At 42.6% G+C, this 27,259-nt stretch overlaps 1 protein-coding gene across 1 annotated transcript; it reads right to left on the reverse strand.

The window, feature by feature from the left end:
• Positions 1-187: 187 nt before the first annotated feature.
• On the reverse strand, positions 188-27,259 carry HIPK1 (homeodomain interacting protein kinase 1). The gene is given in 17 exon segments (XM_040536281.1): positions 188-4,815; positions 5,797-5,933; positions 6,319-6,557; positions 6,822-7,037; positions 7,584-7,766; positions 7,952-8,094; positions 10,643-10,777; positions 12,295-12,416; positions 13,307-13,529; positions 13,856-14,018; positions 14,253-14,437; positions 15,299-15,385; positions 17,326-17,445; positions 19,055-19,178; positions 25,325-25,444; positions 25,446-26,400; positions 27,110-27,259. Coding segments are annotated over 16 exon segments (3,636 nt in total). The 5' UTR covers positions 26,399-26,400; positions 27,110-27,259; the 3' UTR covers positions 188-4,329.

Consider the following 27,259-nt stretch of genomic DNA (forward strand, 5'->3'; position numbering starts at 1 on the left):
TGCTCGGCCCGCGGCGAGGCCGGCGCTGCGCAAGCGTGCTAAGGCTCCCACAGCGCCTGCTCCCCCCGCTGGGGCCGTCCTACCCTGGCGAGCAGCAAGCAGGTGTGAAGCAGTGCTCCTATTTCAGCCCAGATAAGGCAAAAACGTTTTCTATCTATCCACTTTTCTATTAGAGTGACCAAATGAATAGAGTACAGAAAATTAACCCTTTTTATTGATGCATTGCAATTGTTCTACATTTTTACCATATTATGTAGAAAATACTTAAAATACAAGCTACTTTGTAAAACCAAAGACAAACATTGAATCCAAAGATAAACTATGTTTTCACAATGGACCCTTTTCCCATATAGTTAGTATTAAATTTTTAAATATCTATTTCTTCTGTTAAAATGATTTTTACATACCCCCTAAGTACATCAGCAATACAAACATAGATCAGTAATTCAGAAACTACCTGTATCTAGCGGCCTGTAAAAAGGAAGAGCACAACCATAAAAGAAAGTTAAATTTTACACAGTAACTAGCATATCAAATACATTTAATAAAGTAGGAATTCCATTGCAATATCAAGGATTCAAGCAGAAATACTAACATTACATATAATGTACTGCTACATGTAGTGAGATAGATATATTTCAAGCTGAATCTGAAATCACACATTATATAAAGTTTAGCAACAAACAACCATGTGGACATGCGGCACCATTCAGAAGTTTAAATAAAATAAAAAGAAAGCAGGGCTGTGCCAATCCTGTCATTTAGAAGCAATTTAGTTTCGTGTACTAAAAGAAATTGCTGAGTCAGAGGTTAATTACTGCATCCCATGAACTAGGTGCTAAGCAGGAAAGCTTCAGACATTGCAGTGGCTATCACAGCTGTGAATACAGGTCAGGAACAACTCCGATTTAACAACAGTTCATGGATCACATGAATGAATCTAGATGGGACTGTGGTTACCAAATATTCAAAAGGTGAATCCCAAACTATTTCAGAAAAATAGTAATTAAGGAGTACTCCAACTTCTACCCAGAGAGAGCATATTTCTTTACAAAATGCGTAGCAGCTCTGAAAATGAGGACAGTCGATTATTTAAACTAATTTGAAAGCTGTATATGCATGGGAAGAAGGGATACATCTCCTTAGAGCCAACTACAATATACTTACATTGGACAACACGTACCAGGGGCCAGATTGAGATCTGCCACACTTGTGAAGCCAGTGCGCCAAGGTGAAAACCTGGTCCTGCTGGGGTGGCCTTTTTTTGTTTGGCTGGTTTATGCTGTGTTTCACAGGGGAATTTCAGGGATATCAACAACGTGTTGTAAATAGAGAATGACTCAATTTCCCCATGTCGTTTCCATCTTGTCCTCTTTGTTCCAATACTTTTGGAAACTTGGACAGTGCAGGAGATGATACCGTACTTTGTGAATACATTTGACTGAGTTTAATGATCATTTTAAACTGCATTTTTTTGGTGGGAAGTGGGGGCAGAGGAGCAGGAAGGTTCTTCAAATTTTTAGCACATTTTGCTAGTGGTCTTTTTTCCTGTTACAAGTGCATACAAAACACTTTACTAGTTGTGAAACAGGCCATAAAGTTTTCCTGAAACACAGGAATTGGAACTTGTTTTGCCTTTTGATGGAAAGGCACAACTCTGTAACCCAAGAGGTATCTCATGGTAAGTACTGAAAACAAGCAATGTAATATGGAAAAAAAGAAAGTGCTTACAGCAACAAAGAGCATTGTTTACACCAATGATGTAAAATAGCAAGATCAGTTGGTTATCCTCACTTTTACAGAAGTGCTCTGACTAGAAATACACTGAACAACAATGTCACTAATGCTACTGTCCAGTTCAGAAGTCCTTGATCCCTCTATTGAAGGAGACACCAAACCTTTAACAGTTCATCAATTTCAGGTCAGTCCAGACTTTCTTCTATCAGTAAAAATACAGAATTTCAGAAATTAATTTTGCCCTTTTCACATACTGGTCAGAGAACTGTCCTGTTTTCCACTGAGACGGAACACGAACTGGGATTCAAGGTTACCAAAACCTCTTATTGCTGCAGTAATACTACCGCTCAAGCGAGTTTATTATCCATTTGGACAAGATAATTAAGTCTATATACTGAAGATGAGAAATAATTCCTAGTACAAGGGACCCAAGAAAACGAAGTGTAGTTTAAAAACTCCACTGATTATGAAAACTGAGTATTTCCTCTGCACACTAACTAGGCATACAGCTGACAAACCTTCCCAACAATTCCACATTAGCAGTAGCTTTACAAAACTTTAATGGTATTATGTGCTTTACAGCAGGCTCTCTTTGGTATAAATATTCTGTCACCAAGCTAGCAATATTTTACAAGAAATGTCTGCTATTAACGTGGGGGAAGGTAACGCCATACTAATCTAATAAAAAGTGATTGCACATATTTAATCACTTCTGCAATATTAGACTAAACATTCCAATGCATTCCCAGCACTACCCTATTCGAAATGCACTGACAGACATCTAACAGTACATGTGCCATTTCAAGAAAAAGCTTTAAGGGAACATCGCTTCACTCCAAACAAAAATGTAGCTTTTTATGATAGCATTAAAACCGAGAACAATGCACCTATGCAACATACTGCTGTTCTTGCTGTGATAAGCTTAGTGAATTGCTTCAATTCGACGGGGGCTTGCTGGTCCCTCATAAGGCAAGCTCACTGTAAACTCTATTCACACTACATCATCATTTAAGGCACTACAATAAGGGGACACACCAAACAACTCTTCATCACACATACCTGTGCAAAACAAATCAGAAGGTATCCTTTTCTCTCATGAAGCTCTACTCCTCTCTCAGTGCTACAGTGATGAGCTCTAACCATTGCATTATATCACATACATTCCAACATGAATCAATTCATTTTGGTTTAAATACAAAGGATACATCAACTCCATCCCCAGGAACGTTTAAGAATTAGACAAACACTAAGTACAGAGTTCAAGTATAATCACTACACATTTTGATTACAAAGACAGAACGTTTGGGGTTAGCAGGAAGTTTTGCTTGTTATATTTTTCTAATCAATATGTACATATTTCATTTTATGTAAAATATTAAAACACCACCAATACAAAACTTCTAAAATAGTTTTAAATTCAGTAATAAACTTTAAAATCTGGATTTTTTTTCTTTTTTTTCTTTTTTCTCTTTTTTTTTCTCAATTCCTACATGCATGTACTGTATACAAGTCTTATTAAGAGCGCTTTAAAGTAGCTGTTGACATATCCGGGAGGATACGCTCACAGGAGTATAAAAAGCTGTACACATCAATACAGTGATGTTTCATTGTATTTTAAATTGTTCAACTCCCTCCTAAATGAATCATGTGAAGAAAAATATTAAGAAAAACAGAACAAAAAAGTCCTGTGCTTCTGTGAAGGAATCCAGCTCCGTTTTAGGGCCAGCATCTAATATGCTGCAGAAACCAAATTTTAGAGCAATGTGGCACTATTCATTCTCAACTGAAGACTACAGCATCCTGGCAAAGATCTTGAGCTCTGTTACACAGTGAGATCTTGAATAAAGTTCAAAAAACTTAAGAGTTCTTCAATGAATGCAATAAAAATTTGACTATGCTGTGGAAATGCAGAATTTTCAAGAAAACAAAACAGATTTCAGGGTTTATGTTGGTTCCTGAATATATAATGTTGCTAGTACAAGGCAGCTGTCTCTACCAGTCCTTAAAAAATTTAAAAAACCAGAGAAGTAAACACAAAACTTTGACAGTAACATATATGGAGATGTAATGGCTTTTACAGAGCCAGCAATTTGTTAGAGACAAATTAAAATAGAAAACAAAAATTAAAACACTAAACTTGATTTTAAAACTGTCATAGCAACACAACGAGATAAATGTGCATTACATTTTTAGTGGCAATATGGATTTGTGCAAGCTGCTGAAAAAATAATCTGCTAGTCTTTTTGTTTAAATTATACAAGTTAAAAAAATCATCACATCTGTCTTCCAAGACACTGATTTTCCTTACCCTTCTCATTAGCATAGCAGAACAATTTTAAATAAATGTGACCATGAACTTTTTAAAAGCATCTATAAAAAGTAAGTAAAACTTTAAAAACTTAATTAGTGACCCTCGTACTGGTAACAAAGCATGCTGCTCAGTTAGTGACTGAACTCACCAGAGACATTTTTGAACAACATACCAGCAGAGAAGGGAGAAACAAAAGCCAGGCAGTCATTACCAGGTAAAGGTTCACCTGAAATCCTTCTCCAGTCTCTCAGGCCTATTGCAGGACAGTGTTCTACTAGGAACTACAAGTATGAGTACTGGTTGATCTTTGTAGGGCTCAGCGGATATCCAGTGTAAATAGCAGATCCTCTGGAAGCACCAATATAGGACTGGGGAGCAAACTGGTGTTGGTACTGGGCAGGTGGAACATTTGCAGAAGTCAGCAGACTTGGACCAACACTCACAGGGACCTGGTGGACAAGTGTGCTAGGGTGGGCAGCATATTGGGTGTGCCGTGAAGAGCCCTGAGGGGAGAACAGATGGGCGATGGAGGTGGTGGAGCCCAGTGGTGCAGCAGTGGTTGGAGCGTAAGTGTACATATGAGGCTGGCTGGACAGGTGTGCATTTGCAGTTGCTGCTGCCAGGTGGGGATGCACGGGGCTGCTGTGCTGAAACGTGTAGGGAGCCTGAGAAATAGTTGATGTGAGGGGTGCCACATAAGCTTGTTGCCTACGTGGGCCTGCATTTCCACTTCTCTCCTGTGAAGCCAGCACTGTTGTTTGCTGGTTCTGCAGGGAAAAAAAGTAATCAAAGTTAGCGGGTATCCTCAGGCAACAAGAAAGGGTTCAGCCAGAGCCTCCCAATCAACACCTGGGTTCTAGCTGCAGGACTGACTTATGTCAGAAACTCCATTCCCACCTGTGAAACCCTTTTAATAATTTGACAAGGGTTACTGCAGTTCCACTAAAACCAAGGTTACTTTTCCTCCACAATGAGACCAAACTGCCACACCTGGGGTACCACAGTACTTGGCTGTACAAATGCAGGCAGGCTCTAAGACTGACCCAGCCTGTTAACTCTTCCTCAAGGTGCCATTCTGCACCTCAGTGAGAGAGGCAGCAGGACTGCCCCATTTTACAACAACAAAACCTGTCTTGTCCCCATGCCAGAAATGGGCTGGAGATGTATCGCTTCCTCTCTTCCAAAAGACTACAGCAGCTTGACTCAAACATCAAAAGTAGTAACACAAATTGAAGTAAAACCAGGCTCTAAGGTTTCAAGGGAAGTCAAGTGCTAATTGTTAGTTTGAGAGACAAGGTTCAAGCTTAATCTCCTGGTCAGGGTTTTGTGAGATCTAGAAAAAGGTAAAGAACAGAAGAATCCCCTCGTCTCATACTGTTTAGTACCTTAAACACTACTCAAATTCAGCAGCTGGATCCTGGTGTCCCTCTCCCACCTGAGCAGAAAGATTCACTCACTGAAAGACAGACATGACTGGGAGTACAAACAAAGAATACAAGCACAACTGTGCTTCCTTCTCCTGTGCTCTGGTACAGCAGCAAATTCTTTGGCTCAAGAAACTTCACCTATACTTCCCACAAAGTTTACCCTACCCTGCACAGCCACAGAACAGAATCATCTTCAAAGAATTAATGAGGTAGCAACTATGAATCCTCTTGCAGAGGAGTCACTCTGCCATATTGTATAGTGTTTCTAAAGCAACTGACTGCATCATGTTGAAAGGCCAGCAAAAGTCACACGGTGATTACCTGGCTGAGATTGAGAGGCTGCACACCATTTGTTACCACACGATGTGATCGATACCCAGTAGGTGTTATACAGCATCCTGATGACTGCCCGCTCACAGACGCCACTGGCTTGGTCTTACTGGTGCCACTCAGGATGCCTGAAAGATTTCAACAGCTTAATCCCTTCTTCCCCCTCACACTCCACACACTGTGATAACCAGCTTAGGTAACCGAAGACACATAGGACCTACTTCCATAACAGAGCCATCTCTTCAATTATAATTTAAAATTTGATGGTACAAGAAATCATTGGAAACTTTTACAGATCTTTCTATGTGTAGCCAAATATAGATGAAAGGTAAACGTATCAAACTAAAAACAGACTGAAGCGTGCATTCTCAAAACATCAGCTATGAAACTTCAAGCTGCTGAAGACCTAATGCAGACAATTCAAAATTGTGAGGACAAAGCTGTCAGGGATGAGACAGCATCTGAGTCTTGGCAAAAACTACTGAGCACAGCAACCTATGAGCGCATACCTACCTGAAGACTGGGTAGCTACAATGCAGTCATTGAGCTGTGCTTTCAATGGTGGTACAATGATAGTACGGGAGTTGGAGCTGTCAGATGCTCCTCTGCTTGGCAGCTCCAGGGCACCGCCTGTACTCCTGAGAGAAGAAAGTGGGTCTGTGGCATAGGGGCTGTTCAGGGAGGAGTCGGAATCAGGGGAGTCATTAACAGTAACGTAGCTGATGACATTGGATCTCTGCTTCATACCCAAACTGCAGGGGGAAAAAAAAAAAAAAGAAACATTCTAGTTTTTCCCACAAGACATCTCCCTCGCAGATCTTATACCCTCCTCCTAGTCAAGTGTGATTCTGGTTAATTAAAGAGACAAATAATACAGTGGACATGATGCAGCCTTTTCAGTCAGTGCAGTGACTCTTAGGCTAGACATGGCTTTATGTGTAGCGTTCCCCACTCTCCCCGATACTTGGGCTCATCTGATTTCTCCTGAGTACTGGACTGCTAAATGAACTTCCTACCTGGCAGGTTTGTATTTGCTGTCTTCTTCCTCATCAGTGTCACTACGAATGGTGATGACGCTGACAGGTGGGCTTGGAGTGTCTGGGATCACAATGGGCTGGTGCTGCTCCTGCACTGGGACGAGTACATTGGAGGAGGAGGAGGTGGAGCGCAGAGGACTGCTCCCAATGAGCGAGTAAACTTGAGTGGGCACAGTCTCTAGAGTCGTGCTGGGCCTAAAGGAAAACCAAAGCAGTATTCATCTGTGTCAGCAGGCCAGGACAAATCAGCACCAGCATGAAAAACAGCTAGGCTTCAGCAGGCTGGAGCACACGTACAAAAAGAAACGTCTTGAAATACCCAGAGAACCTCAGTGCATACAGTCATATAGCAAAATGCCATGGAATGTGTCCCAGAAGGGACAAATGCATTTAGTAATGCTCTGAGCAGGACCGATCAGGCTGAGCACTATCAGAAACTTGCCACCTCTTGTCAGTTGTATTGTCATGACACCAACACATCCTGAATGCATAAAAGCCCCCTTTGACCAGTACAGTAAAGCACTTGGTCAACCATCAACCTTACGATCGCATTGGAAGTAAGATCACTTAAATCAGTGACTATAGTACAAAGGCCTTATCCAAGACATATTTAAAAGCAACTGTAGCACAAACATTACATAGACAATAACTCTGTAATCATAAGAACAGTTTTTCCACACCATAAAAGCGACCTCCACAACACACCCACAGTATCTCTAGGGGTAGGAGATGAAGCCTTACTTGGCTGCACTTGGCGCTGGCTGCTTGTTCTTCTTTGCTGGAACATTGCTGTTTTGCTGCTGCCTAACAACGTGAGCAACCCCAACATTCAGAGGCTGTGCTGTAGCTAACGTCACATGGTTGGTCAGTAGTGATGGCTGTTGCATGAGAGTGCTATACTGATTTCCATGCGAATGCGCATTCCTGAGGCAAAGAAAAAAAAAAGACCCAAATCCCATGGCAGCACCGCAGGCACTGCAGCGTAGGCACAGCTGCACTGAGCTCCTGCATGAAATTGAAGGGGAGGGTGAAATTCTGTGCAGTGCAGGTAGTACTGCAATGGCACCTATTTTCATTGGGCATAGAATTGGACCCTGTGTAATCCCTACCTCCAGTCAGCTAATTGCTGGCCGCCACCAATCGTCTCTGGAATCACAGCTGCTGGCTGAACAGAGTTGTGCAAAGCAACCCCTGGGAGCTGCTGCCAAGTGGAAGGAAGCAGTATCTGCTGGGTTCCCCCAGGCCAGGCCTGCTGCAAAACAACAAACAGATACACAGGTTTACTAGACCTCAGTTCCTACAGACAGAGAGAGACTTGTTCCAAGCAATAAATGCACTCATGTAGATTGTTAACTTGCAGAGATAAAGGCACATCATTGCACTTTCTCCAAAGGTCTCAGAACAGCAAGACAACACGAAAATCAGAGAAACAAGCTTCTCCTGACACCTTGCTAACCTTTTGTATCCCAGATGTCACCTGGGAAAAAGTCATACTGCAGAATGCAGACAGATATTATGCTGCTGCTGGATGCAGCAAAAGTGTTCAGGACTGTTTTGCGTATAAGCTTATGCATCCTGCTCTGCTGGAGAATTCCAAAATGTGAAGCCAATTTGGTCCTTTCTGTTTTTCTGGATTACAGGTCTCACATTGAGATAGCTGTGATAACGTTATTATCATGGAAATGTACCCCACCTCAACTAAAGTAGTATAGAAAAACCACAGTGAGGGAAACATTTACTCACATGGGAGATACATCAAGATATTTTCAATTTGTTAGAATTATTAACATTCCTGTTCAAATTGACAAAAGACAATTTTTTTTGAAAAAAAAAAACCACTAAATTCTGCAGTACAATATTCCCATGATTTTGAAAATACATGCCTCTTTATTGCAGATTGAACTGCAAAAATATAAAAACCCGCTGTTTTAAACAAAATATTTCTGCAAGTAACAGATCCACATATTACAAATACTGGTTCCAAACAAGAAGCCTTCAAAGCAGAGAACTGCTAAAACCTCTGCCAACATAAGCGGAATAATAATAACAATAATATTGAAAAAAAATAAAGAGAAATGTGTTAAAAGTCACACCATGCGTCTTTCCAAAAGCCAACACCTGCACAAGACAAAGCAGAGAGTTTAATACAGCAAGATATTTAAATTCCCAACGAGAGGCAGAAATCGGGCCTTCCAAGCGACGAACTGTTTTGACAGAGGAAGGACAAAAATATGCAAAGCTTAGCAAATGGCTAATGCAAACTCAGGGGAAGCAGCAGGGGAGAAGTGTTGGAAGCACTAAAGGTGAGCAAATTCACGCCAAAGGCTCCCAGAATCCAAACAGAAATAGTAAGTTCTCCAGAAAAACTCAGAATCCAGGCTCATAGTTTGGAGACAACTGGCTCTGATCTCCCATTGCTGTACAGGGGAGCTGAATGTCAAGTCCGCTGTACATGCACAGGAGAATAGATCTAATTTGCCTGTTGAATCAGAAGTCCAAGTACACTTTTGAAAACAACACTAATGTCTCACTTGTGTCCCAAGCTCTGCTACAGTCACCCCTTGCCATTTTCAGAGCCTAGATTGCAGCCTTTCAGCAATCAAAATTCAAGAGGAGGAAAGGAGATACATCCCTGGAGCTGTCTTAGCTCAGAGCTGTGACCCAGGAGAAGCCCACTCTCCTGCCTTCCCATCCTCAGAAATAGGGAGTGGTTAACTTGGTTCAGAAGAACTCAAATGAGTGGGTTTTAATTTCAGTACAGGTATGGCTCGAGCAAATTCCACTTCAGGAGAGGTCTCCATCTTGGAAGAAAATGACACTCAAACTACCACTAAAGCCACAAGAAACAACATGGTTCACAGAAGAAATGGAATGTGCTTTGAAAGACACGTGAAGATACCAGCACTTAAGTGTACTGCAATGTTTTCATAAGCTTCACTGATCTGATTCTGGAGTTTTACGATGACTTCTCTGTGGCACTTGCAAAGTTGTTCTGATGCAGGTGCCAAATTAATACAAAGAGGACAATTTTGAAAACATGTACTTTCTAAAGGTGTATTTACTTCCTTCCCCCATCATTTTTTTCCAATTGTTCCAAATACCCTACAAGCTAGCTTATTGGCATTTTAATACTAACGCTCACCTTTAATTTCAAACAAGAAATACATACGAACTGAAAGTATCTGTGAAGAACAGTATCCTTTTCTGGATGAAGCAAGCTACCTGTGATTGGCTACAAATAACAAAAGGCCAGAAACCTGTCAGTGTTGAACAAAGGTTAAGAGAAATCAACTGCTAAAGCAATACACTAGAGAATTTGCTATCATTAGAGGTTTTAGCCTGTGCTTAATGACCTGAAACATTTCTACATGAAAAGCAGCTTTTCAAGTATTGAAAACAAAAGTAGGTAGCTATCTTGCCAAGTAGTTCAAATTCTGGCCATCCAGGTACCTGTAGCAGAGTCAAGCTAAAGGCTGATTCCTTTGTATTCAAAAATCAAAAGGCAAAGATAGGATAGTAAGCAAAGAACGAGAATAATTATAACTCTTCTACAGCCTAGCTTAGAAGAGCTTTATACTACTAGGCTAGTAAAGAGTAATAGTCAATGGATCTGGATTCTTTACAGAGCCACACTAAACATCAGAGTCAGACAGTGCTTCAGCAATGTTGGGGAGGAAAACAACAAGACATTAAGATGTAGCGAGAACACAGCCACAAGATGGCACATGCTTCCATGCCCTCTGCAAGTCTAAGTTAAAACAAAAACTCAGTTAGTGAACACAATCAAGGGAGGCAATTACCAGTACTGCAGCCGTCTGTTCTACTAGCGCTGGCCGGCCGGCTGCGCAGTTCAGAGTAAAGGGAACCGCATACTGCGGCGTGATGGTGGCTACTTGAGGATGAAGAGTTGCTACCATTAGTGGTGTACAGCTTCCCTGAAATGTAGATCAGGCAGTGAGTGAAACAAACGTACTGAGGCAGGATAAGTGGGTTCAGCAATAGGGCCAGAAAAGGTTTCACCTCACTGGCATTTTATGGTGCTTGAGTAGATTCCAGAGTTGTAATGGATGCAGTGAAACCAACACTCTGACCCTCTAGGCATGTTCCACTATGCAATTATATGTCCCTGAGGGGAACACAGGGAACGGGGAATTTGGGAACGGGATCTCTCTGATGACATAACTGAGAAGTAAATATGAGATAGTGTTCAGCTACTGTTATATTTTACCAGGTCCCAGAGAGCAAGTTACACTGTCTCTTAAATACACTACACTAAGCCATAACAAACCGCACCCTCTAGAAGGGCACAGTATTTAATATTGTACCTCCAAATTCACATACAGCACTCCTGGAAAAACTAAGGCATTTATTAAAAGGCACCAGAGGTCTTTTTGTACCATTAAAAAACAGTTATTTGTAATGAAACTACCAAGAAACTACCAATATTAGTCTCTCAAACATCGAATTAAAACTATATTCATAGTCTACAGTTTGTACTCTCAAGAAAAATAGGGTTTGGATTCAGGTGGGCTTCCTTCAAGCGTATTCTGCTTTCTGGATACTGTTACCTGTATAATTCTGCCAAACAAAACAGAAATCACAGAATGCCAACAAAATTATTTGGACTGAACAATCTAAAATTACTCCTCTGCAAGTAGGTCAGTAGTACAATATACTTCCTGGATAGTAAAATTAATAAAGTATGTGTTAATGTCAGCAAAAACTTAAACTATGCAAATAAATAGAACTGTGGTCAAATTAAAGGCAATTACAATTATTCAATGAATAATACTTGGGAATGACTGGGCACTCAGTATATATTAGATTTTTTTTTTTTAAATAACATTTTAGTTTACAACACATTACTAATGTTTTAAACATCTTTTTAGAGTGACCTGTGAATTTTGATATTGCATGCCATTTAAACTGCAAACAGAAATAGGTATGTCATTGCTACAGTTCGATTCACACTAACAATGCAACCAATTGAGAAGAATTCAGAAATAATTTCATTGATTTAAAGATGAAATTATAACATGCGTTATCTTTGCTACCACCTCTGTTTTCTGGGATCTCAATTCTCAAATGGATTTCATCTAAAATTTGCTGCCTTATTTTTGAAGTGTATGCAAAAGTGTACACCGCTACCTGTAAGGCGGTGCACACCTGTGTAAAAAGTGTTTTTAACAAATGGAAAGCACACGTTTATTCCTGTTATTAAATCAATCCCCTAAAACCAGGGAAGCACATGATATAAAATAGTTTAGACTTAAAATAGGGGGAAAAAAAACAAAACAAAACAAATGAGAAAACACTGTCTTAGAAGTGATCTCCATTTAACCTTTCAGTGCTCTGAGAACCCTCAGCACTCGCCCCAAACACCAGGTGAGTCAAGTTCTCCTGGATGGTGGTAGGAATTGCAGTTATCTCTGGACTTTCTTTAGTTATTTACCTGGGTGAGAACTCCAGACTGGATCTGCAATGGCTGTGCTGCAGGTGCTTGTGGTACAATTGGGACAGCATTCTCCATCCTCACTGGGAACCCAGAATGTTTTGTAGTCGCCTGAAGTCCAGCTATGGGGCAGAATAAATCACAGCAAAGCTAAGCTGTTTTTATTATTATTATTATTATTATTATTCCCAAATCAAATCCCCACCAGGTAAGAGAAGATGTAGTCAGATGATGAAAAAGAAAAGCTGTTCCTTTTAACGAAAGCTTACTAATAAAACACAAGCTGAAGTAAATGTGTCTGCAGCCCCAATACAGGGCAATCATGGACAACCAGCCCTCAAATGCTCAGCTCTGTTCAAGTCTGCAGTCTTGTTTTCAGAAACAAACAATCCAGATGCGCAAGATAACAGACATCTAATTCTGTGTTGCTTTAGACTAAGTTCAAAATTCAAGCCTTACACTAGCAGTTCCCATTTCATAAATAATACTCCATATTAGCACAATCCAGGTATAAAGATGAATGGAGAATTTTCAGGATTAACAGAGCTATGCTTGTGCTAACTTTACTTATTTGCAATCTGTGACAGTTTATTTCTTATTAGCACACTACACAATTGCATCAATAGTTGTGAACTGACTTGAAGACCAGATATTTACTCTTGACATAAAAAACAGCAAGACATTTTCTTATTTTCAGATAGGCCTGACTCCTCTGTCCGCTGCTTTTTGAGGAATGCTGTTGTGTTCAGTTTGGGGGGAAAAACTGGTTGAACAACCAGAGGAAGACTGCAACCTGGGCAGGCAAGATACTGTCACCTGTTCAAGCATGACCTGGAAGAGAACCAAATTGTCTACACACGTCTGACCTGATTCTGCATTTATATCTGATGCAAGAGCATTGAGCGACAAGCACAGAGTGGTATTCTGTACTTTCTCAATATAGTGTTAATCACAACTTCTCATTTTCATCTAACTGAAACAACAGTACCATACAAAGGGTTTTTCAACTTACTTTGGAAAGCAGGGGGACAAACAATGAATGTTTGCTGGAATGGGTCAGTCTGTGTGCAGATCTGGGTGGTTCCAGGTTGCAAGGAAACACTTTGTTGTGCCACTCCTGCAACCGGTGCTGCGGATGATGGATACAGAGCAGACTGATAGTTTAGCAAGGAGACATCCGAGTTTGCCAGGGAAAGAGTAGCAGCAGCAGTAGAATTGGAAGCCAATACACTGGCCTAGAAAACAAAAATATTACAGATTTATTACTCCTCCTTGTTATAAAAACAAACAGGAACTGTCAAGACTACACTGTGAAACAAGCACTAGGAAAAGGTTTTAGGTAAAAAGCGTAAAACAACATAAGAAAAAAACATGAATTGCACCAACTTTACATACGTTGCTGAATTGACAGGCCAATATGATTAGGTGAAGAAGAGAATGCCTTGGCTTGAGTTTTGGAAAATTACACTTCAAGACAAGACTACAAATTAAATATGGTATTTTGCAGAAAAGGCTACTCCTTTTCTTCAGTTAATATAAAACAGCTAAAAGATGCTATTACCTGATTGTGTACTGTATTGAGCTGGTTGTTAAAGCTCATTGTCAGATTTGTGCTTGTATTAGGAGCAACATGAGTCGTGAATGGGCTCTTAATCTGATTCACTGTATCATACATATTAACTCTTCGTTTGCAGATCTCCATATTCTGAAAGCAGGATTTCACACTGAAACAGAAGACAGAAGGAAAATACGAGATACATAAAAATATTATCTACAATATACCTGAGACATGACATTTCTAACTATGTCCTAAAGCATGAAAAGGAAGCTTATGAACATGCCTTTGCTGTTTTCAGATCAGCCAGGAACTGCAGAAAACAGCATCAAAGTAAAAGTGTGCTATTCTGTGTTTCTACTAAGTCTTCTTGAAACAAAACAAGAAATCTAAGGAAGCTTACTGATTACTGTGGGGAAAATCTAGTAGATGTGTCATTGTAACAAATGGATGGTTCAAAGTCTTCAGCGGAGTAATTCTCTTATCTGCATCAATAGTCAACATTTTCTTCAACAAATCAATATACTCCCTTCGGTCAGCCTTCTCTGCCAACATGTCGGTCCCTTCTAAGTCTGTAGACATATTCACCTTGAAAACAAAATTGCAGTAGTTCAAGCAAACATCACATTCACTGCTGCTTAACAATTCAGTAACTTCATATCAAGCAGAAATAGTTATTAAACATTTCTGTCTCTTAGCCAACTTAATTTTAGGTACTACAGCACTATCATGTAACTTTTCCCTTGCCCCTTCTAAAAGCAGAAGTCAAACTTACACACGGAATTCTCAGCTCAATGAGAAGCTGGTCTGCTCAACAGACAGCCACCAGGCTTCATTCTCCACCGCCTGGCAATATGCCCTCTTTCTATTTTGCAGGGCTGTAAGAGGCTAGCAAATCAGAATGACAAGATCCTACATTCTCTGCACAAATGTCAAGCCATGATAATAGCTACAAAAGCAAGAGAAAATCGATACCGATATGTTTAAAATGCAAAGCCTCATTATTAAAAACACTCAGATATTCCTCCTTTTCACCTCTGAAAGCATAATGAAAAAATAGAACAGTCTGTAGTTCCTGTCAGCATGCTGAGATCTCCAAAGCTCAGTAAGAGGCTTAATCCTATAAACACATCTGCAGGTGCTTAGCTTTCCTACTACTTGACTGCAGCTAGACTACTTCTAGTGATGCAGGCTAAGCACACTTGTTACATCCACCAGATCAAAGCCTAAGAAAGAACAGGAAATCTCTAACAGCTTCATAATTAATATTGTTGTAGTCTTCAATACAGTGATTTCTGATGCAAATTGGCTCCATGGCAAACCTACATTATTTTTTTCAACAGCATGTGGAAAACAACTGCTCCTGCCCAGGAGCCTCCTTTTTAGAGACCCCAATAATCTAAGTACTTAAAATGACAGTTATCTGTGTGTTACAGTATTTCTACACACCTGCGCCATATCATCCAAACAGTTGAATATATATTTCCGTGCTTCTTTTGATTTTATCCCTGTCTCCAACTCGTGTTCTTCTGGGGTCTATAAAATAAAGCATTTGTTAATATAAACTGAGATTTGAGAAACTGAGATATAAGAAAGAAAAAGCAACAAGAAAAGAGTCAAGCCAGGTAATCTTTTGCCTGCTTTAATATAAATTATATGTCAGTGTGCCAAACCAAAGAAGCCATGGGTTCTCATCTGTCAAACTAGATCACTCGTTAACCACTGTCAAAGCTGAATTAACAATTGGATCAGTTCACTTCAACGCTTCCTTAGGTAGCACTAATGTGAAGATTTCTGGTTTAGGAAGAGGAAAAAAAGGCTATAAATATTTTTAAGTCCCCCATTTGCAAAGAAGAAAGGCAAAACTCCCTTCCTTTGGAAGCTCAGCTTTAAAGCTAAATCAAGTGTACATCTGATTCTTTCCTGTCCTCTGCCAGTACACAAACATTTCTGTTACTAAAACCCACCACCATGAAGTACTCCCTACTCTTCTCAGTATTGTCAGGAGATGACAACAAGATGACATACTTCACCAAGACTGAGCAGACCATAATAGGTAATAACCATTATCTCAGTTACTTTAACACCCACTCTTTGCTGGTGCTATCATTCACAGCTGCTATTGTTAGATGAGTACTAGGAGGTCTGCACAATTTCTGGAATGAAATACACAAATCAGCTATAGATTGGATTTGAAATACCATTCAAATATACTCAGAATGTTTTCACAGCACACTAGATGTGAATTTATATCAAGTCCTCACCCATCTAGTCGATCAAGGGAAACCAGCTGATGCGATCTTTTTGGATTTCAGTTAAGCTTTTGTCACAGTTTCCCATAGGATCCTACTGGACAAAATGTCCAGCATACAGCTAAACAAAAACATCATACGATGGGTGAGCAATTGGCTGACGGGCAGGGCTCAAAGGGTTGAGGTAAATGGGACCACATCTGGCTGGCAGACAGTCACTGGTGGGGTCCCCCAAGGCTCCATTTTAGGGCTCTTCAATGTTTTTATAAATGATTTGGATGTAGGACTAGAAGGTGTTTTGAGTAAATTTGCTGATGACACTGAACTTGGAGGAGTTGTTGACTCTGTTGAGGGTGGGAAGGCCTTGCAGAGAGATCTGGACAGATTGGAGAGCTGGGCAATCACCAACCACAGGAAGTTTAACAAGAGCAAGTGCCGGGTCCTGCACCTGGGACGGGGCAACCCTGGCTGTACATACAGACTGGGCGATGAGACGCTGGTGAGCAGCCCTACAGAGAGGGATCTGGGGGTTGTGGTTGACAGCAAGTTGAATATGAGCCAGCAGTGTGCCCTGGCAGCCAGGAGGGCCAACCGTATCCTGGGGTGCATTAAGCATGACACTGCTATTCGGTCGAGGGAAGTGATTGTCCCGCTCTGCTCTGCGCTGGTGCGGCCTCGCCTCAAGCACTGTGTGCAGTTCTGGGCACCACAGTACAAAAAGGACGTGAAACTGTTGGAGAGTGTCCAGAGGAGGACTACAAAGATGGTGAAGGGCCTAGAGGGGAAGACGTATGAGGAGCGGCTGAGGTCACTTGGCCTGTTCAGCCTGGAAAAGAGGAGGATGAGGGGAGACCTCATCGCGGTCTACAGCTTCCTCACGAGGGGGAGTGGAGGGGCAGGCGCCAATCTAGTCTCTTTAGTGACCAGTGATAGGACCCGCGGGAATGGTGGCAAGCTGCAACGGGGGGTTCAGGCTGGATATCAGGAAGAGGTTCTTCGCTGAGAGGGCTGTCGCCCACTGGAACAGGCTCCCCAGGGACGCAGTCACGGCACCAAGCCTGTAAGAGTTTGGACTGTGCTCTCAGTCATATGGTCTGAATTTTTGGGTAGACCTGTGTGGTGCCAGGAGTTAGACTCGATGATCGTTATGGGTCCCTTCCAACTCAGGACATTCTATGATTCCTCAATGAACTAAACAGAATCAGTAATCAAAAAGAGACAAACCTTTAGCCTCCACAGTGGGTATCCCAAATTTGGATCTCTGTTAAAAAACCTGCTTGTTTTCGTTCCCGCACTGAGCAGATACTCCGCTGGAAGGCCTTGAGTTTGTGAAATATAACGTATCTAGGAAAGAAAATAAAAAGAATGAGGACTCTCAGTATAATGAGCTAATAGCTAATGGAGTAATTATCAGCCAGATTTGTTCACAGGTAATAAGAAATAACCTGTAAATAAAGGATGCCCAGATAACTGAAATTTCCTTTGTCATGACCCTCTCCCAGAAGGAGTCTATTTAAAAGCTTAAGGAAAAAAACCAATAATAGAAACTATCTGATTTACAGATGTTAAGGTAACTAGGCCTTGTTCAGATTTTCATATATAGTTCCCTTAACATGTTTCATTTCTTATTGGCAAAACTCCTCCTATTCCACTGTGCCAAAGCAACTGAATATCGCCGGGCACTAAAATCACCATTATAGCTTGTGATCCTTATGAATCTATTGATTCAGTTTTCACTTATGCCACTGTGGATCCTAAAGAACCCGCAGCTGAGTATCTTTTTTATCTACACTATAGCTCAGCTAAGCAATCTGCTGGCTTTATGAGACCTAACTATTGCTTTATAGCCAAAGGATGTTTAAATAGTAATTGTAAATCCCATCTCAAACCCACGAACTCATTCCTGGAGGCCCTCTCGAAAGTTCTGCCCGAGCTTCATTTGCTGCTCCAGAAATCTCAGAAAATATGAAAAACGTCAACCTTACTTTTCAAAGGCAATTTGGATATCAAAATCTACTACATGAAGTCACACCTCATGCTGCCTCACAAAGGACTGCAAAATCCTGTCTATTAAGCAATGGAAAAAGCACCTCCTCCCCACCCACCTACATGACTAGATAAGGTTCTCAGAATTACACAAAACTCACTGTGCAAGGAAACCACCATGGTGTACCTCAGTTATTTTCTAACTCACTCTGATCATTAAGGTACCACCATGCTTCCTTTGGAAATTTACAGTGCCAGGAAGATATAACAAAAACTTAACTAAGTTTGAAAACTTACTTTTGTGTTTTGTCACATCAGGAAAACTATACCAAGCATTGTCAAAAGACACCACCATAAAAACCACAGTGGAAAAATTAGCATCAAAAAGACTGTCATATAGACATTTTGTCCTTTTATAGGCAACTGACTAGGCCAGGTAATAATGCTAAGTATCCACGGAAAGAAATAATTAGTTCAAGATGCCTTTACAGTCACTTGCCCCTGTATTTCAGAGACAGCTTTGGGCCCACACTTTGCATTAAAAATGAGGGCTGCTGTAGGTACTAACAGGACAGGAATGATAGGCTTGCTTTGTTTCCACATGGAAAAACTGCCCTCATGGTGAAATTATAGAGGGTGTTTCAAGTCAGAACACACTCGTCACTTCTGTTTTGACAGGAATGTATTTCAACAGCTTTGGGGTTTGGAAGCCAGGGGGTTAACTGTAAATTGACTCTATATTGGATGACTACATTCAACTCAAGTTAAAACACACAGAACTGTGCTCTACTGTGCAATGACAAACCAACAATGAGAATACCACAGACAGAAAATGAACTCAAGATGACAGACAACAGCTCATTTATATTAGATGAAATCTGATGCAGGATACAGTGGGTTCAGAGGGTCTGGACACAGGTCATTGTGGTTTCATTTGAACATCCTCACAGCTATCGTGCACTCTTACCTGATCATACTCTGATGCTCCTGGATACAGAGGCCAGCCTAGAAACAGCTCAGCTATCACACAGCCCAGTGACCACATGTCAATAGCTTCACAGAACGGTAAACCCAGTATGATTTCAGGAGCTCTGTTGAAAACAAAAGGATGAAAAAAAGAAAAAAAAGTAGTAAAAATTTTGGCTCAGAAAACATACAGTTCTTTCCTAAAAATTACTCTGGATAATGCTTCTCCTTCCCTCATCCCCCTCCAAGTAAATCCATGTGAAACTAAGGGATGCACCTTAGAGTAGAAGATATTTCCTCAAGCGTCCTAGCAGATGCCAATCTTTTTATCACATAGCAGCATGGTTGATTTTGCTTTATTGCCATGATGCCCTCCAACTCATAGGTGGGAACAATGTAAAAGTCCTAGCTGACCTTTATGCAAATGTGATATGAAGTTACTCCTTCGATAACTGGCTTGATAACACGACAGTATGTATGGTGAGAGGCATCCCTGAGACAGCACGCAGCCTACCCTAACAGAACTTGGAAGAACAGTTCTGGCAGACGGTGCTTAGACTTTTCTCTGAAGAAGGCCTCATTACCCCAGGGAACCAGCTGCAGAAGGCTGCCTGCTTGCATGTGGAAAAGAATGGCATCTGCAGAGCCAGAGAAAGCAGCTCTTCAGAGATACACTTGGTTTCCATTATCTGGTTTTCAGGCAGGGTTTCTTTGGAGAGTTTCAAGTTGGACAAATGGACAGTGGACAAAGAGAACCCAGCTAGAGATTTTGACTGCTCTGCAAGATTGTGTTACAGGTTTCTGTGCACTGAACCACGCCTAATGCAAAATTTACCTGTCTGGCCTAGCCTTCAACAGAAGGTGATGGAAAAAAACTCACACTCCAGGAAGGATCCACTTCCTGGATCTCCTAATTCTCAGTTTGGAATTGCAGGGAGGTTTGTCTGGAACTGACTCAGAACACAAAATGTTGTAGTACAACTCTGCACCTACACACTGTTCTGAAACAAACTGATGCTGTTCTGTCAGGCTAAATTCTGGTCACACATTTGCATATAGCATAAAACCCAAGTGCTGCAATAACCATGTGAGTCGGTATGGGAATTTACTCTGGAAAGTACAGGAAATATTTAGACCTTGCTCTTCTTCATGCATAACTAACACAACATCAAAAGAAGACAGAAAAGTCCTAGGCTACAGGCCACATACTTTTCTGGATATGACTTAAGTAGAATACTCTAAGGCTAGCATGCAATTTCTTGTATTAGACTTTATGTTATGTTCTGTTGTTAAAAAAAGAGGTTCTGAGGTTCTGAAACCCGTTCTGATCTTCCTACAGAATTCTGAAACAGGGTTCGCGTAATACACAGGTGTCAAGAGATCTAATACCTTCCTCAACTGTTCAACTTGGATGTACCTCCCAACTGTTTGTCACAGCAAGAAGTGACTCTCCAATTCATCACCCTTTGGGTTATAGTAACAGAGATACAGCTTCTGGTTTAGGTGACTGTACACAATTACCATTAGCCAGTCTCCAAAATAAACGTACTCATCTAAGCTGCCCAAGCGCAGTGCCTCTGAGAGAGCGTAAGATCTATCAAAAATGATAGATAGATAGTTGAACCAACTATTTGCTGCAGTGAGGTCACACCTACACACTGTTGTTCACCTTTAAAGCAAAGAAGTTCTTATGTCTGAGCCCCTCAAGAACAGAGCCGTGATAATCTTTTATTCTGATTACTACAGGTTAATTTAGCCAAGACTTTCTGACATTCACTCCATTCCCTGTTACGGTGCCTTCCACTCGCCTGCTCTAGTTGACTGTAATCTGTTTCCACCTTCTTGCTCATCTACCCCTGGCACTAGTTGACTTTGGAATGGTTTTGCATATGTGAAAATATAATATGATTATGCTAATACGATCAATATCTGATATTTTGATTCTGAATCTCCAGCTAAAGCTTTATATTGTAAAAGAACTATGCCATAACAGATCCAACTCTCTGTAGGCTAACAGGTGCTAACAAGAGGAATCCATTTCTGTAGTACTTTCGCCTTCACAAGCAGAGCAAGTACAATGCAGTCATACACGCAGGGTTTTCAGAACGCCATCAGTCTACTAGCCATCATCATCAAGAGCCTGTATTCTTGATTCTCCTACTTACACAGGAATTTCCAATTCAGATGGGACTCAAACCATCCAAGTTTGGAAGTTTGGCCAAGGAAGGCTGCATGCATAAGTTTCCTTGGTTTGGACTGCCCAGCAATGTGCAACGTAAGTGGCTTGTGGAACATGCAGAACATGCTAATCCTCACAAGCCCATGAAAAAATCCCACCCATTCCCATGGAAAGAGAGATTAATGGCAATAAAGGCCGAATGTGATGGTTTGTCCGTCTTTAACAACATGTTGGAGTAGACTTATGTATTTGGAAACCTCAATACCAAATCACAGTAAATTGAATTCTACGCATTTTGTTTCCTGGAACTTAAATGAACTTCTCACAGGCCACTTGATTTCATTCTGATTCCAGGACAGAGCTGGTAAATAAGAGTCTCTATCATCTCCTTTAACACTGCTATAATTAGCGACCTTATGAGATGTGAGTTGAAACAAGACAACAGGCGTAAGTCACTTTCATAGCTGGGCTGTCAAAGATTAAAGTGATCTTTACCGTCTTAAGCTCTTTGAAATACGAAATCAAACATTCTTTCTTTGCATATGTGCTTGCAAAGGTCTGCTCTGACTTCCAAGGTTAGCAAATAAGCTCGGGCACTCTTGGAGAAGAGAGGATTTCACAGCAGTAGCAGAAAAATCTAAGACTTAGTTAAGCATTTCAAAAACATGCCATGTTTACGCAGAGGTCGTCAGCCCCCTCCCTGCTCAGAACCATAGTAATGTGAAGATTATACAACTGCAGCCAGCAACGCAGTGAATAACATGATCACAGCTCAAAAGCTGCATCAGCAAGCAGAGAAAGTTAAAGTTGGCAGCACTCACTGCTGCTTCCCAGGCCAACATGACTGGGACAGAAATAGGGAAGGCAGCCCAAAGCAGAAGTAAGGAACAGACAGTACTCCATTCTGCAAGCTCCCCCAGCGCTCAGGGGTCTGAACTGAAGATAGGACTTGAAGCTCAGGGACCGAACGTCAGGTACTCCTGAACTGACCCCCAGGAAACATCAGGAGGTAGGGATGTCAGCAAGACTCACGTGATGGCTGTGCTTGCGTTATACCGAGTAAAGCTCTCTGAACAGCAGGAAGGTAAGTCTTACAGGGATTTTTCATTTCTGCAGGCTGTCCACTTCCCTCTATTGTTTATCCTCCACAGGGAGAACAAAAGCATCCATACCCTTCTGCACCTGATGCAGGGAGCGTATACTCTGGTTTTCAGGCCAGGAACTGTTGCTGATAGACCTCAGGCCACAGAAGCCAGTCACTGCATAGAAAAGTGACTGCCAGAGTCAGTCTACTCCGAGCCCACACCAGGCTTCAGAGCCAAGGAATTATTCACAGGCACTTCTCCCACTAAGTCAACCATGTCATGGCAGCAAAACTGCCCTTCTTGACTGGGGTACACTGCAGAAGCACCCAGTAATGCTTGTGGAAAGGAGAAACCTGCCTCAGCCTTAATGCTCTTGCCTGACAAACCCAATACTACATCCCAGCTGGAAGCACGGGCCAGCTGCACCATCAACACCAAAGAAAGTTGTTGACTGCCAGAAGTACAACCAAAACCTGGAGGGAGCAGGGGTGTGGACAAAATGAACTCCAGAGGTACCTTCCAACCCGAACCGTCGCGTGATTCCAGGAACCCTCCTCTGGCCTCCCCTCCCCTGGAGGGCAGCAGCCCAGGGAAGCGAAGCAGCCACTAAGGGACAGCAGCGGCTTCCACTGCTGCCTCTGCGTGGCCCAAACCTTCTCATACGCCCTTTTTTTTTTTTTTTTTTAAAGACATGTAAAGTAGAGGTGTTAAGAATTAAATGAAGGCAGGCACACGCGTTTCAAAATAAGGCTTCAATATGAAGAATTCAAACGGTTCAGCCAAAACTCTCCACATGATTAAGGGAATCGAAGACAGTATAGCAAAGCATTCCCCCATTTCATCAGTGTATCATCCAAGCCCATGCAGAGGAGCAGCGCATTTAGCTATTATTGAAAAGCTGCATCTTAAAGCAATGGCCCCTAAATATACAAAGAGGTTGCATTTTTTCCTACGGACCTATTCAAAGCTCAAAGTCTCATTCAAACTAAGACTGTTTAGTGTTCAGCCGCACTGAGTATAATTAATGAAGAAATGCTTCTTTCCTTCAGGGTATATACATATCAGAAAATTCATCTCTATAGTATCTGACCTTGTCTCTCTACAGGAGACAGAGGTTACCTAAGCCCAGTAACAGGTATTAAAAGCAAAAAAAGCAAACAGAACACGTAAAGTTTATCTTTAATGTCTGACAGAGAACCAAATGAAAAAGTGGCCTCTATCAATTTACTATATACAGTATTAAAAAAAAAAAATAAACTTCAAACTCATCTCAACACTAACGTGAATATGGTTAAAGCAACCCAGACAGATCTCCCACAATAACCTGGTTTCCACACCATCTCTGTAAGTTCCCAGAATATGGATTTTAGTAACCACCACCATTAAACGAATTATTTAACACTAAATATTAGATTTCCACATCGCAGCATTCTTAACTTCAGTCGAGCAGACACCCTTAAATGCTGTCTAATCTTAGGGTACTTGCCTGTCGGTCACCCCTTGGCAGGGAGGCGGAAGTGGCTTTGAGCTCAGTTCAGCACACAGAGATGAAGCAGGCAGCTTCCTTCCTGGCAGCCCCTTCAAGATACTTATCACCATCGCTACTTGTGCCTCAGCAATCTGTTTTTCACGTGTGATATTACAAACTGGAAGGCACTATATGCCTCCCCAAACTGCTTTGCCCACATCAGTTGCAAGTCAGACAGAGCAGACTCTTGATCAGTGGTAATCTCTTTCAATGCAACAACAACTAAATTAATAATGCATTTTAGGCTGCAAGCACGTTAACAGAGTCATAGTGCATAAAAGAAAATTTGCAGTTACAAAAAATAGTTTACAATTGAAACAATGGGGGCCAACCAGCTGAGTGAGGATCATTAGGAATGGACTAAAAAAGGGTGTATCACATGAAAGGAACAGCACAGAAAGCTGGTACTCAGTGGAAGTAAACAAACAAAACAAATGGGGCAAGGATACAGGGAGTACAAGGAACAAATAGAACAAGCTCACAACAAGCCAGGGCTTTTAAACTGAAACTAGGGAAAGACACCAAACAGGTGCACAGACAGGATGGGGTGGAGTGTTCTGAATGCTGTCCTGTCCCAGCTGGAAGGACTAGATACTAGTTAACTTGTGTGTCAAGTGAACTTGCCATACGCTGAAAGCAACCACTAACACACGCAGCAAGACTTTTACATGTCCCTCTGATGCCAGAAGTTCCCTCTGCAGTCATAAGTCTACAGATACTTTATACTAAAAAACATCCTAAAAAACAAGCTTTAAGAATAATTGAAAGCAAAAAGCACACGTTGCTCTAGCTAATCAGTTTCTGAGTTTTAACAAGTTTGCCCACAGAATAGGAATTTTTATATATTTTTTAATTCTTAGATAGCAGTAAGGCAAAAGTCATTTCCACTTTTCACTAAGGAAACAGAGATCTAGCTCATCCCCATTTTAAAATAACTACAAGTCTCATGAAAGCGTGACTTATCAAGGGCTAATCCAGGAAGTTGTGCTCATGAAGTGAGTTCAGATGAAGGTGGGACCAGGACAAAAGGAATCGGCACCCCTTTGCCTTCTGTCTCTTCTAAATGACTGTGGTCACTGTGCTAAATTTAAGATCATGGCAAACAATCCAAAATAAACTACTGAATCGTAGCATACTGTTTCCCCAGTTTGCTGCTTCACGCATCATCACTAACTACTGACAGGGTAAATCAACTTAGTGCACTAATCTGGGGTCAGAGGTAGGTACCGGACTGTATATTATGTCGCATTTGCAAAGCAGAAGTTCTACTTATTTACATGCAAGTGGCCGAAGAGATCTCCAGGAAACAAGCAGAATGGTGAATAGGCTGATCATTTCTTTCCCCCCCCCCTAGCCGGAACTGGACCTAATCGCAGAAGAGTTAAGCATGTGTAGAAGCGGACCCTTAGCACGCTTATCAGGATCAGCTTCCCTCTGCTAGCGCAGCATTCTGAAAGCAGGCGTTGTGTCAGGACTTACCTGTAATAGCGTGACTGCAGGTAAGTGGAGCACACTGCTTTAGAAACATGACTGGCTGAACCAAAGTCTATCACCTTCACTCTGTAGGGCTGGCGAGCAGGATCCACCAACATGATGTTTTGGCTTCAAGTCAGCATGTATCAGACCCAGGCTCTTTAACTTCATCAAGGCAGTAGCCACTTGCTGCAGAATTGGCCGGATGTATTTCAGGGGCAACGGGCTGAACTTATTTTGCTTTAAGAAATCATATAAGTTCTGTTCTAGCATCTCAAATACAAGGCATGTATGATTCTTGTGTTGAAAGCACTCATAGGAGCGAACAAAATTATACTCATCAGCATTCTCACTACTCAGACGAGAGAGGATGCTCACCTCTATCTGGCCCTGCCTAGCATAGGAAGGATGGTTCTTCAGGATTTTGATGGCTACAATCTCCTTCGTGCTACGCTTCCAGCATTTCGCCACCTGCCCAAACGTTCCACGGCCCAGGAATTCCAAGACCTCATAGCTGTTTGTCATAGAGCACAGGATCTCATGCTGGACCAGCTGATAATCCCCTTCTCCACTGGAACTGCTGCTCTTTGTGGTTACCGTGGTGGTTGTGGCCGCAGCACCCACCGCAGGTCTGTTTTGCAGCATGAGAGGTGGATGTTCCTCAATTATCTGCACACTACCGTTGCTGTCTACCTCTTCACTTTTCCTTTTTAATCCACATTTTTGGTACGGTTCCAGTAAAGAAAGGTTGCTCCTATGCGTTAGGGTTTGGCTGTTCTGGAAGGACGCTGTTGCACTGCTGCCTGTGCTGTCGGCTGCTGTAACCACAATGTGCTCAACTGAAGGAGCAGGGAGAAGGAGGTTCTGATCGTAAGCAGGGACGCTGAAATTGGCTACCTGATGAGATGAGCTAGCTTGCCCTTGAGCTGCCGGGAGGTTTTTGCTGTGGGTATAATACTTGTCACTACTGCTCTGTCCTGAAACATCCCAGACAGTGGGCTCCACTTTCAGTTTCTTGGCACTGCAGAAGGCACTCGAGGATACTGACGGAGGGGAAAACACCTGCAGCTGTGAGGCCATACCTGAGAAGGGAGAAGCGAACTCATTAGGACTACTTAGTGGCAGCAGGCTGCAAAGGAACAAGAAACAAAATGGCAAGTATTCTTCTAAGCACCACAGGGTGCCTAACACCAAGGAAGGCAATGCTGTGAACAGCTGATTCTGAGCGCATCCAAGGGGCAATGCTCTCCAACAGACCCACTGTGTTTTACCTCCCGCCTACAGTCGAAGAACGCAGAGCTCCTCACCCAACTTTCTAAAGGCTAAGGAAAACCCAGCGCGAGACGGGAAAGCAGCACTGAAAAGCAGAAGACGACGCGAAAGCAGGAAGATGCTGAGGAAGCTAAGGCCGGGGTCGCTTGTTTGCCTCTCCCCCCAGGCCCGGTTCCCACCTCCGCTGGGGCAGCGGCGAGAGGAAGCCCCAAGGGGCGCGCGAGCTCCTCGCCGACCGCCACCGCAGGCCGGGGCGGCCCGGGGGCAGCGCCCGACGCCCTCCGAGACGCCGCGGCACGGAGGCGGCCGCCGGGGCCGCTCGCAGCCCGCTCCGCCTGGCCGGGACACGGGGACGAGGCCGCCGCGAGCCCCCCCCCGCCCCCCGCAGCGCCGCCCCGCCGCGTCCCGCTCCCAGCGGGGCCGGGCCTCCGCCGCCCGGCCGCTGAGGCAGCCCCAAACCCAGCCCGAGCCGCCGCCGGGCCTCCCCGCGGGTGGGCCCCGGCCCCGGCCAGCACTCACCGCCGGTGGGGGGTTCTCAGCCGCGGGCCGGACCTGCCTGGGGGACACACGGGGGCGGGGCCCCGCAGCGGGCGCATCATAGCCCCGCCGCGGCCGCCGGCCCGGCCCGCTCGGCCCGCGCACTCCGGGGGGAGCCCCCAGGCCGCTCCG

This window comes from Cygnus olor, chromosome 24 (assembly GCF_009769625.2).
Source record: "Cygnus olor isolate bCygOlo1 chromosome 24, bCygOlo1.pri.v2, whole genome shotgun sequence".
NCBI lineage: Eukaryota > Metazoa > Chordata > Aves > Anseriformes > Anatidae > Cygnus > Cygnus olor.